The following is a 12,486-nucleotide window of genomic DNA, read 5'->3' on the forward strand; positions in this document are numbered from 1 at the left end:
TGCCGAGGGCGGCGATGGTGTAGGCAAGGAGCAGCGAGCGGCCCGGCAGGACGAGGAAGAGCACAATGGAGACAATAATGCAGCTGGTCGGGACAAAGAAGGAGGCCGTGATGGGAACGCGGTCCTCGGCTTTCCGGCCCTGCGTGTAGGACTCCATCCAGCACATAAGAAGGCGGCCCACCGCGGAGCCAGCACCGTTCAAGACGGTCAACAGCGTGGCAACGGTCGAGTCGACGGGACCTTGTTCAACGCGGCGTAGATGTACTTGGCGTTGAAGATGATCACGAACTCCGCGCCAACGCCGCAGAACATGGTCCACAGAATGCACCACAGCTTCAGCGTGCAGCAGCTCTGCAAAAAGGTGGTCTGGTACTGCGGGGCGATGTAGTCAATGTCGGTTTCGATGTTCTTGGCCTTGGCGTGAGGCACCACCACACCCTCCTCGATCGTCTCCACGGCCTCCTCCACCTTCTCCTCGTCGTCCACTGACTTCGTTTTCTTGGTCGTCAGGCGGTCCAGGTATGGGAACGGCACCATCATCAGCAGCAAGCAGCAGGTGAGCACAACCGCGATGATGGCAAACGTCTGCGCAGCATTTTTGCTAATGTTGTCCTTGCAGAAGGCGCCGATCGCCGACGTCATGGGCAAGTAGATGACCAGCGCGATGAGGACGGCGACACCAAAGTAGAAGCGCCACATGGGCGGCTCCTGCTTCAGGTACACGGCGCGCGTGGCGAGACGCTTCGCCTGCTTTTCCGCAGGCATGTGCTTCAGCTCCCAGTTCGTCAGATGGTAGGGAGGCAGCTTCACGAGCAGCTGCACCAAGACGCCAATGACAACGACCAGTGCAATTAAAAAGTAGAAGTAGTTCGCGGTGTGCTCCGCAAAAAAGCCCTGCTTCATGCACGCAATAATGGCCTGGCCGAGGCCCATCATCGTCTTCAGCAACGCAATCACCCAGCCCTTGCGGGTCGGGAACACCGACAGCATCACCACCACAGACGCAAGGTCGAAGAGCTGACTGCCGAGCGAAAGCATCGCGTTGTACACGCAAAAGCGCACCACGCTGCCGCCGATGACGCCCTGGAACGTCAGGCCAAAGAGTAGTGCACCAAGAGGGAACAGCACGCAGCCAATCGTGTAGATGATGCGAGGACCAAACAGGTCTAGCAGCGTGCCATAGGGAAGCAGGAAGTAGCAGAACACCATACCGACCGTGCTGATGTTCGACATGTCGCGGAACTTGTACCCGTACTGGTTCTGAATGTTACCGGAGATGATGTTGTACGCATACGAGGTAGAGGCACAGATCATAGCAAAGGTAGCGGCTGTCATCATCGCGAACCGTTTGAACTCACTCAGCGGCTTCTGTCCACGGGCGTCGATGGTCTGGACGGCAGCGTGGGCCTCATCGCGCTCGCTGTCACTCTCGGCAAGGCCGTCCTTGTTGAGGTGCTTGTTGTCGTCGTCGGCGACGGCGGCCTCGTCGACGACTTCGTGGATGGGCTCCTCTCCGGAGGTAGACTGCGAGTGCTTTTCTTGACGCAAAGACATGGTTATCGAAAGCTGCTTCGCTCTTCAAATGAGGGGAGGGGGGGGGGGGGTTAAGGAGCGACGGAAGGTCTTTGGTTTTTTTCTTGGATGAGAAAAGCGTGTGGCAAAAAAAAAAAAAAAATGAAGAAAAGAGAGAGAAGAATATATTTAAAAAAAAAAAAAGGTAAATAAAAAAAAAAAAAAAGAATGGGAAAAGGGGGGAGTGTGGAAATGACGAAGAAGTCGAATTCAAAAAGGAAAAATTGGAATTTTTACTTTTTTTTTTGACTAAGACTCTCGTATATTTATTCTGGGAGGAGCAAAATAAACGTAGACGGAAAAAAAAAAAGAGGGGTGAGATGTGGAAAATAAAAATGCTGTCTCTTAGCTCTTTTTTTAAAGAGTTATGTAGCTCTCTTTGTTTACTTCAAGTACAGAGGATGAACGACCAAGAAAAAAAGAAAAAGAGAAGAAAAAGAAAAGAGAGCGGATGTGAATGAAGTTACACGTAGATTGACTGCTGCCATTGCAAACAGGGACTCTCTTGCACTTCTTCTTCTTCATTTTGTTGCTGTGTTTTTCTTCGCCTTCCAGGTGTGGAGGATGGATTCAGTGAAAAGAGGTTAGTCTTCGGCTACCAGATTGAGGGTTATTTGCCGCTGCTGTTGCCTGATGCGTAGATGAGGTTTCCCGTTGTTGTTGTTGTGTTTTTGTTTTGTTTTTGTTTTTTCATCTTCATCACTTTTTTTCGCACGTCTCACGCGCGCGCGTGTGTGTGTGTGTGTGTGTGTGTGTGTGATGCTATGAGGGAATCGTGAAAAGCGGCGAGGAGGCGGTGGTGCTGGCTCGTCGACGGGACCGTCACGGAGGCAGCAGCAGCAGCATCCCGAGCTGACGTAGCAGCGCCCGCAACTCTGTCAACTTTTCTCCGAGTCCCTCCGCCGCCGCCAGCGCCGCCGTCGCGGGGGTGGACGACACCGCCGACGACGGCGTCAGCGAAAGCACACCGCGTCGTCTGCGATCCGCCTCCAGGTCGATCTTTGCGCGGCGCCTCGCTTCTTCAAAACGATGTCCGATGCGGTCCAGCTGATCAAGCAGCGCGGGAAGTAACACACAAGACAGACTGGGACAGACAGACAGAAAACCGCCCTCGCCGACACTGCCGAGGTTCGCGTGCAGGCGGCTGGAGCGGAGAGAGCGTGGAGCACGGACACCACCTGTGTCACTGTCGAGCTGAAGAAGGCGCAGGAAACAGGCAACGAAGACGCAGAAGACACGTCCGCCGAGGCACCAAGGAGACGGGACAGCGTGCGATAAACCGCGAAGGTAAAGCAGCTGCCGAGCACACTGAGGATCAAGTCCGCCACGGTGGTCAGCGACGCTGGGGAAGCGGCGGCGACAGACGGCAACGGTTGGCGCTCCCTCTGTAGGCCACTGTCGCCTTCACCACTGTGCAGGTCGTCCTTCTCCTCCGCGGTCTTGGAGATCACCACTGCTGCTGCTGCTTCCGCTCCTGTTGCTGACGTCGTGTTGCACCGATAGCCAATGCGCGTGTGGGCGTAGCGCGCAAGACCATCCAGACAGTTGTTGAATGCCCGGACGTGTGCGGGGACGGCGAGGAGAGGACACGTCGACCTGCAGTTCCCCCATCGCGGCTCGTCGTTGTGGTCCTCGTTGCCACATCCGCCGTCAGCTCCTTCACAAATGTCTGCAGCGCTTGCCTGACCAACTCGGAGAGGGGCTTGGACGACGACGGCGGAGGAGACCGACCTTTCCGCAGCTCATCCTTCGCCCACCTGTCAGCCTCCCCGCTTCCGTTCCAGCACGCTTGCATCATCTCTCTTGGAGAGATCACCACGGTATTCAGCGGCTCCAGCTCCTCCTCGCCTCTCCTCGCCGCCGCCGTCGTCGTCGTGCCTGCCTCCGGCTGCGCAACCGCAGGAGCGATTGGAAGGTGCGACGAGAATGCGTGGAGGTGCGTCTTGGCGGGGCACTCGCCTGTCTCGGCCCCCTCCTCCTCCTTATCCTCCTCCTTTACTTCTCGCTTCACCTCTGCCTCCACGCGTGTCAAAGGCCGAACGGAGAGCTTCAAGCGGAGTTTAGGCAGTGCTGGCGGCAAAAGGGGCTCCGTCGCCTCTTTTTTCTTTTGTTGCATTTCGGGAAGAAGCACCTTTAGCTCCTCCTCCTCCTCCTCCTTCGCTGCACCAGCAGCAGCAGCAGGAGCAGTAGTAGTAGCAGTAGTAGCAGTAGCAGCCGCGGACACGGCAACGTTACCCGAGCAAAGCAACCTCTCCTCTTCGCCCTCCGCCTCCTTGTCCGTCTTTACAGAAACAGGGGACTGCACCCGCAGTGGCCGTTGGAGCGGGAGAAAGTGAGAGGCCAGCAGCGCAACTGTAAGCGTACACGCTGACCCAGTTGGTCAGCCGCTGCAGAAGGTCCTCTTCCGCGTCCGCGTAAGTGTAGTCCGCGTTGCCCTCGCGTCTGCGCTTTCTGTGTTTTGCTCGGGAGGTGTGCTCCTCCTCCCCTCGGGCAGGCTGTGCTCGCTCCGCGGCAGCAGAGGCGCAGTGAAAGATCTGTTCAAGTTGGTAGAGCGTGCTTTTGGGGTGACGAAGGGCAACCGCAACAAGCGAAGCCGTCGACTGCAGAATGCAGGGCAGCGCCGTGTCCAGCACATCCTTGCTGCCGCCGTTGACCTTATCCTCATTCTCATCGTCGTTGCCCTCCTCCTCCTTTTGGACGGTGGTGTCACGCCAACGATCGCTCTTCCTTCCGCCTGAGCAGACGCGGTCACTGTCCCTGTAGAAGAAGGCTGCCATCTCTGCGTCGAGCAGCCCATTCTTTCCATCCTCCTCCAGCTCCTCCATGGTCGGCAGAAACAGCGCTGGCCCAAAGCCGAACGCCTGCGCCTCACCCTTCGCGGTCTTCCTTTCTACCCGTTTCGTCGCATCGACTCCTTCCCACTGCGTGGCATCGTCGATGGGACCCGGTGATGCTGCTGTCATCGCCGTAGACTCTCCGCTGTTTAAAGGCAAGAGGAGCCGCGACAAAGGCGGGAGGCGGTTGCCTGCTCTGCACAGAAAAGAAGACGGCGCCTCACTGGGCTCTAGCACGCGGCGTATGTACTGGCCAGGTGCCTCCTCCGCCAGCGCCAGCGACGCCAGCAGAGCGGACCACGTCACCGCACAGGCGCGAAGCTGCACCGTCCGCGGTTCGCCCTTCTCCGCCAGTTTGCTCTGCGGGGCAAAACCGAAAATCTCAAGTTTGCTCAGTGTCTCGACAAGCGCACTTGGAGAGGGTCCGCAGCGGCGACCCGTGGGAGACTGGAAAAAAAAGGGGGGCGAGCGGGTGCCCTCGTCCCCTCGCTCGTCATTCTCCTGCCTTTCGACAGGCACGCTGTCCGTCTCTGACTCGGCAGCGTTAGCGGTGGTGGTAGCGGCAGCGATCTGCAGTTCGTAGGCAAAACATGGCAGCGGCTGCGATCATGGCGCCTTCGTACACCGGCGAGGACCGCACCTTCGCGTACGCCTCACGATTTCGCCCCGTTGACCCCGACGTCGTGCAGGTCGTCGACAATGTCAAACCGTCCACAGCGGTAGACGGCAGGAGTCGGGAAGTGAACGTGTCATGCAGCCGTTGCTCAAAGCCGTCGGGGAGGACAAACACATCGTCCTCGAGACAATCTTGTCGGCTGCCGTCGCGGCACACACACCATCGAACGCCACCGGCAAGGGGGAAGGAGGCTAAAAAGACCGGTGAGGAGCTATTCTTCGCTCTTTCCGTCTGTGGTGGAGAGGACGACGACGCCGGGAGGGTGGAGGGGTCGCTCGCACCCTCGAGAAGGAGCACGTGCGAAGTGAACTGCAGCCGTCGCTGCGCAGGGCTTTCAAACAAGGTGTAGGCGACCGCCAACGGCGGCAGCTCCGCCAAGCGAATGAGCCGCCGCGACGAACCTTGCGCAGGCACAGACAGCAAGGCGGCAGCGAGAGCGTAGGCCCTTTCCGCGCTTCCCTCCTCTTCACCCCTGGGACGTGTCTGCACCTCCTTCGTGCTTTCCAAGAGGCTGTTGCTGTCGTTGAGCGACAACGACGGCGCCCACCCTGCAGCGTTCTCTGTGCCAGTGGCTGAAGAAGAAGAAGAACAGAGGGGTTTAGTCAGGCGGAGCGCCGTCGTTGTAGAGGGCGACGCCAAGGCCTTCTCCACCTCCTCCACAACCGCCTTCTCCACCTTGCTCGCATTTCTCTCTGCGAGGGACATGATCCATCGTGTTTCCTGTCGCCGCAACGAAAGAAGGGCCCATCGCCTGAGGAATTCGCCTGCCGTTAACGACAGGCACTTCGTCTCCGCCGCCGCGTTGCTTCTGCCTCCATCGCTCCTGCTTCCTCCCTGTTCAGCCCCCGAAAGTCCCATCGAGGGGTGCGACGAGAAAGCAAAGGAAAAAGGCCGTCCTTTTTTCGCAATCGCGTCAAGCGGGTCAATCGTTGTCGGTACCATCCGTTCCTGTGCGCCTCCTCCTCCACGCTCACCCTCTCTCCCGCTTCCGTCCGCAGCGCTGGGGTCAGGCTCCGTGAAAGGAACCGCCCCCACCCCCGACCACAACCAGCAGCGAAGGAAAGGATGCTGTCCCGCTCCCGCGGCCAACAAAGACAATAAAAAGTGAAATGAATCGTCCAGCGCGGCGCGGCTGGCAAAGCACTCGCGCGTTTCTTCAGCGCCCTTCGCTGCCTGCCGCCGCGGCGATGGACCGCGTGGACTTTGTGTATGTGTTGAGGTAGAAACAAAGCAGGGTCAGAACACGGTCCGCAAAGCCGCCGAAGGAGCCCTGTTCTTGTGCTCTTGCTGCTGCTGGGGCCGCCCCTATTGGCCTCGATGCCGCTGCTGTTGCTGCTGCTGCCACGGGTTAGAGGAGGAAGGCACACATCCAGTACGGTATCCATTGCGTGAAAAAAAGGAGGAGGAAAAGTTTTTTTTGCCCCTTTTCTGCGTTTCTCTTATTCCTCGTCTCCTTTTCTTTTTGTTTAGTTTTCTTTGCTTTTTGTTGTGTGTGTGTGTGTGTGTGTATGTGTGTTTCCCCTCATTCACTCTCTCCTTTTCTGTCCCGACACAACTTGCGTTCCTGCCGTCGTCCAAGTCCGTCACTATCGCGAGAGAAAGAGGGGAAAAGAAAAGGGGGAGAGAGAGGAGAATTCACCAAACTTAAGAGGACTAGAAAGAGAAGGAATGAGGCGGAGGGTGGAGAGTGAAGGACATGAGAAACAAAACACGCACACGCATGTATGCATCGTTAATCTCCTCTGATGGTCTCCTCTCCCTTTGGAGAGAAGAGAGTGTGTGTGTGTGAGAAAAGGCAAAACGTCGTGGGCACTGCGTGAGATTGCACACCCACTTCTTTTTCTTCTTCCTCTCCTTTCCTCTCTCTCTCTCTTTCCTTTCTCTATGATTAATAACAAAACGTGAAGAAAGTGTTCGCAACTACTGCTGTCCATGTCGTGGAACACTCAGTTCTTCCTCTTTTTTTGTTGTTGTTTTGCAAAATTATCCTCCTTCGCGACGAGAAGGAGACGGAGTTCCTCTCTTTTGTTTTTGTGTGTGTTTGTTCTTTGCGTTTAAGACCACAGGAGATGACAAAGCAAAAAAAAAAAAAACAATAAAAATGAAAATAATAAAAGTGAAAAAGAAAAAAAAAGCTATGACTAGTCATGATCGACCAGGACACACACATACAAAAAAAAAAAAAAAGAAAGAACGTTAAGGAGTCAACAAAATGTGAGGGAAAAAGAGGAAAGAAAAAAAAGAGAAATCGGCCAATGAGAAACGAACGGAAAAGAGAAATGAAAAACTCCACTCGCGGAGCTCACGTGAAGCAGCAAAAAAAAAAAAAAAAGGAGGAAGAGAGAAGAGAAAGGGAAGAGAGAAAAAAAAGAGAGAAGAATAAAAACGCAGGGCGTTTCCTTTTTTTTCGTCTGTACGTGTGTGTATGTGTCCAACCAGGTTACAAAGCTCCTGCCAGGAATCATGCCACTCCTTCTGCTTCTCCTTCTTCTCTCCCTTCGTCCTGTCTCTTTTTTTGTTGTGTGTGTGTGTGTTGCTCTTCTTTCCCCTCGGTGTACCTCTCTCGTGTGTGTGTGTGAGTGTGTGTGTGCACCGATACGTGCGCTTTCTCATTGCTCTCTCTCTCTCTCCATCTCTTTTTCTTCCAGGAAATAAACAAAAACAAAACAAAAAAAACAAAAAAAAAAAAAGTAATCTACAACAGGTGAACTCGCATTTTGTTTTCTTGTCTTTCTCTTTAACTCTCAGCTTTTTTTTTTCCTTTTAGAAGGAAAGGAAGTGAAGAGTGAAAAAAAAAAAGAGAAGGAAGGAGGGGAGGTCCGGCGATGATCCCCTCTTTTGCACGGTTGGTAGTCCTCTCTCTTTCCTTCTTTTTTGTTTGGTTGTTTGTCTCTCTCTCTCTCTCTCTCTCTCTCTCTCTCTCTCTCTTAGATCTCACGGAAATACCTCCGTGAGGAGAGCGACGCCGTACCCAGTGGCTCCGCGCTCGTTGCGTGGGGAAGGCCAAGTCCACGTGGATGTGCTTTCCTCCTCGAAGGCTTTGCACACGTTAGCCTCCACGAAGTATCCCGCGCAGCTCACGCCGCCGTCCGTGCCGACGTGTATGACGTTCCGCATTTGTCCGCGCAGGGCTGCGATACTGCGGGAGATGATACTCTGGACAATAAAGGACGGGAAAGCACGTGTCCCGGACTGCCTCCCCGAGGCAAGAATCTTCTTCTCCGCGTCCTCATCGTTGCAGTAAATCGCGGCGTGCTTCGTGCCCGTCGCGATCCCCTGCGCGCCGGTGAGGGTCGCCATGTCAATGAGATAGTCCGCCTTAAAAAAGTTCGCGGAAGGATCCGTGGCGAAGTGCACGCCGTCGCCGAGGCAGATGCGTCCCTCGTGTGTGTGTGTTCTTCACCTCCACCGACTTGCCCGATTTCATGAAGACGATGTCATCGTTGCGGTAGGCGAGTGGACCAATCGCATTCTCCGCGAGGCACATCGTGACGCTCAGGTGGTGGATGTGCTTCGCATTGTACGCCCGCGCGGCCTGACCCCCGTTCTTCAGGCAAGAGACAATCGTGAGGAGAGCTGCAGAACGTCGCGGCGGCACCGCCCATGTCGGTCTTCATGTTGCACATGCTCGCGGGGGCTTCAGGGCAAGACCACCACAGTCATAGACAATGCCCTTACCAACCAGGGCCACGTTCTTTGGCTTCTCCGCGCTCCCAGCGGCTTTGTTCTCGAAGTGGAGGGTGACGAGGTGGGGCGGGTACTGGGCACCTTCCCGACGGCGTAGATGCCACCATAGCCCTGGTCCTGCAGCTCCTTGCCTTTGATCACCTTGATGTCACAGCCAAGCTTCGCCGCATACCTGGACGCAATCTCAGCAAAGACAATTGTGTCGAGGTAGTTCGTGGGCGTGTCGATGAGCTTCTGGCAGAGCTGCAGGTACGTCATCATGGCCTCGAGGTCCGCGGGCTGCTCGCGGCGCGGTGCCCATGCAGGGCAGCAGAGCAAAAAGGAAGAGCAGATGAATCTTCACCTCTTGCCGGTTCTGCAGAGACACGCCGCTGGCAGTGCCGTCTCCACCGTTCTTGGCGCTGAAGCTGTGCGGGCTGCCGCTCGAAAAAAAACGGCTTTGCACACCGCCATCTCACCACCCTCCGGCGTCAGCGCAATGACATCGAGCACATTTTTTGTCGAGGCAGAAGCAGCAGAGGCAGAGAGAGGCAGAAAAAGAGGAGGCTGTCTTCCCCTCCTCCAGCGAGGCACACGCGGCGTGGACTGCCTCACAAATGGCATCTGGGCGATAGGGGCAGTTGTTGCGCGTCGCCTTGCTTGGAATCGAGACGAGTGTAATCTTCTTGTACGTGCCGTCCACCTTTGTGAGGACAGAGAGAGTCTTTCCTCCTTCTCTGCCACGCGGCGTGCGGCCTCCGCACACCTCCGCAGAGGCGTGCAGAGGAATCGACTTCATCGTCTCACTGGTGAACTGTGTGGTGGTCCCGACAATGAGAATGTTCTCCGCGTATTGATGGTTGGTGGTGTCCACGATGCTGACATTGGTCGTAAAGTCCACGCAGCTGTCGATGTAGTCACTAATGACCTTCTCCTCGATGACGGAGGTAGAGCGCTGGCGCTTGGACATCTTGAGGATCTGTGGATGTGTTTGCTTCAAAACAGAGAACAAAAAAAAAAGGAAAAAGAGACGAGGTGACTGGGTAGTAGGGGAGGGAAACGGCTGGATGCTTCTTTTTTTAAATGGTGAATACCTCTTTTTTTCTTCAAAATAAGTAAAAGGTAAGGGAAAAAAAAAGAAAAAAAAAAAGGCGAACAAGAAGAAAAAGAGGGAGAGAACAACACAAAAAAAAAGAGCGATAGCGAAAGGGGGAAGAAGGAAAAACAAAGTACTAGCGAGAATAGAAAAAGAACGTGAGAGAGCGGTCGACAACTGAGCGTGTGTGTGCGTGAGAGGAAAGCAAAAAAAAAAAGAAGGAGGAGAAAGAGGAGAAGAGAGAAAAAAGAAAAGTGGGAGAAGCAAAAGGCAGCGCTGAGACTTCAAGTGAAAAAGATCTCTCGCCGTATGGCTGTGTGTGTGTGTGTGTGTGTGTGTGTGTGTGTGTGTGTGCGGTACAATGGTTCTTTTGTTGTTGTTGTTGTGTTGTTGGCTGCCGTTTCAGTGGCCTTGCAATTCTATTTTTTTTTCCTCTTTGTTTGTTCGCTTCACAGAAAAGGAACGCGCTCTCTGCGTCTGTTATCTTTTTTTGTTGTTTTTTTCTCTTTTTTTTTTTCGTTGTTCAGGCGACAAAAAAAAGAGGGAAGGGGAGAGGGGGAGGGGGACAAGAGGGGAAAAGACGGAAGTGAAAGAAAAAAAAAAGAAAAAAAGGAAAAGGGGAAGTGGGGGAACGAAGTTTGTTTAAAAGAAAAAGAATGAAAAAGAAAAAAAAATAGAATAAGACTTGTCGGGCAAACGCACGCACCGGACAGATCGAGATTCAAACATGAGAAAAAAAAAAAGGCACACAAAAAAAAAGGAGAAGAGAAAAAAAAAAGATGTGTCTGTGACAGTGTGTGTGTGTAAGTGTGTGTGTGTGTAAGTGTGTGTGGCCAATGAGTCTGCCGATTGTCTTTTCCCTCCATCTCTCTCTCTTTCTCTCTCTCTCTCTCTCTGTGTGTGTGTGTGTAAAGCGCTGCTTTCTCCTTTTGAACAGAAACACAAACCTCTTTTCTGTTTTTTTCGTTCAACTTTTTTTTTTTCTTTCCTTTTTTTTTGAGGATCGTTCGAGAAAAAAGTGAAAAAGAGGAGAAAGAGTGGAGAAATATAGCGCCGTGTCGCTCAGGAAGAAATAGGAGAAAAAGTTGACAGAAGGACACAGAGAATGTGCGCTCTCTTGTTTTCTTTTTCCCTCCCCCCCTCTCCCGAGGAGAGAATACAAGGAGGAGAGAAAGAGAGAAGGAGAAGGGGGCGGTGGCAAAACGCAAAAGAAAAAAGAAAATGGGAGAAGAAGGAAAAAAAAAAAAGAGGGAAGGAAGAAAGAAAAAAAGAACGGAGGCCCTTCGGGGCCTCCCGCAGTTGATGCTTGTTATTGCCCTTGCTTTTTTCTCTCTCTTGTTTTCTTTCTTTCTGTTTTTTGTCCTCTTTCTCTCCTTCACTTTCGTTTCCCTGGCAGCATGCGCAAAGACATCGTTGAGCGCCACTTTTCTCTCTCTCTTTCTCTCTCTCTCTCTCTCTCTCATACTCTCCTAAACAAAAGACGGAGACAAGAAAGAGAGAGAACGAAAGAGGAAAGAAAAGACTTGGGGAGGGGAAAGTCAAAAAATAAGAAAAGAAAGAGAGAGAGGGAAAGAGAACAAAACAAAAAGTGGGAGAGAAAAAAGAAAAAAAAAGGTGGGACGATACCGGCAGCGCTACATAGTAAATCAAGGAATAAAGCAAAAAAAAAAGAGAGAGCAACGTGTTTCTTTCTTCTTTTTTTTATTATTGATACGCGCATTTTTTTCTTTTTCAATGGTTCTTCGCTCCAACTTCGTTCGTTCGTGATGCGTAGTTGGGAAGGTTCGACTTTAAAAGAGGAGAGAGAAGAAGAAGAGAAGGTCTCGGTCCGCGAGGGGAAAGAAAGCGAAAAGGGAGAAAAAAAAAAAAAAAAGGGAGAGAAAAGAAAGAGAGAACGCAGCAAGAAGATTGTAAAGTGAAGAATAGACAACTGTTGTGTTTTTGTTTTTTATTTTTTTCATTTTGTCGTAAATGTCGCGAGAAGAAGGGAAAAGAAGAAAAGAAGGAGGAGAAAGAAAGAGAGAAAGAAAAAAAAAGAAAAAACACGCTATAATGGAAACGAATATAAAGTAAAAAAATAAAAAATAAAAGAAAGCCGGGTACAACGACAACAACGTCTGGTGGGAAAGACCGGGTCCCTTTCCTCCTTACACACAGATCATGATCTGTTGCTGTCGTTAGCCTTTTTTTTTTCTTCCTCACGTAAATTTTTTCTCTCTTTTCTCCCTTTTTTTTTTTTGGCTTAAAACCTCCTTTCACTTCTTTTCTCTTCATCTGTTTTTTTTTCCCCCTCTTTTTTTTTTTTTTTTCTTTGAAGAGAGAATGAGAGAAGAAAAAAAGAGAGAAAGAAAAGAGAGAGAAAGAGAGGAGTTCACGTGTGTGTGTGTGCCATCGCAGTTTAAGTTTGCAAGCACACGTCAGGCGGAAGAGAGGGAAAAAAAAGACGAAGAGCAGAAAAAATAAAATAACAAAAATAACGTTTGGAAAAACAAACAAAAAGAAAAAAAGAGAGAGGAGTTCCCCACCACCTTGTACAGGTAGCCCGTGAAACAGTGCACACGCATATGTGTGTGTGTGTGTGTGTCATGCAACGGCCTCCGGTGGTCGCCGTCGCGCTAATCACAAATGTCTTCTTTTTTGTT

General features: G+C 52.3%; 1 protein-coding gene and 1 pseudogene across 1 annotated transcript; both read right to left on the reverse strand.

Annotated features, from left to right (window-relative positions):
* Positions 1–207: 207 nt before the first annotated feature.
* Positions 208–1,554, reverse strand: LOC126766968 (uncharacterized). Its single transcript, XM_050484615.1, has one exon. It carries the CDS (start codon positions 1,552–1,554, stop codon positions 208–210), a length of 1,347 nt encoding a protein of 448 aa, XP_050340572.1.
* Positions 1,555–8,016: 6,462 nt separating this feature from the next.
* LOC126766969 (probable aminopeptidase NPEPL1) lies at positions 8,017–9,718 on the reverse strand (annotated as a pseudogene).
* Between the last annotated feature and the right edge of the window lie 2,768 nt (positions 9,719–12,486).

Source organism: Bactrocera neohumeralis, unplaced genomic scaffold, assembly GCF_024586455.1.
Source record: "Bactrocera neohumeralis isolate Rockhampton unplaced genomic scaffold, APGP_CSIRO_Bneo_wtdbg2-racon-allhic-juicebox.fasta_v2 ctg3321, whole genome shotgun sequence".
In the NCBI taxonomy this organism is placed as follows: Eukaryota; Metazoa; Arthropoda; class Insecta; order Diptera; family Tephritidae; genus Bactrocera; species Bactrocera neohumeralis.

Excerpts from the sequence above, each read along its gene's own strand:
- LOC126766968 (XM_050484615.1), bottom strand. The coding sequence starts at position 1,554 with ATGTCTTTGCGTCAAGAAAAGCACTCGCAGTCTACCTCCGGAGAGGAG.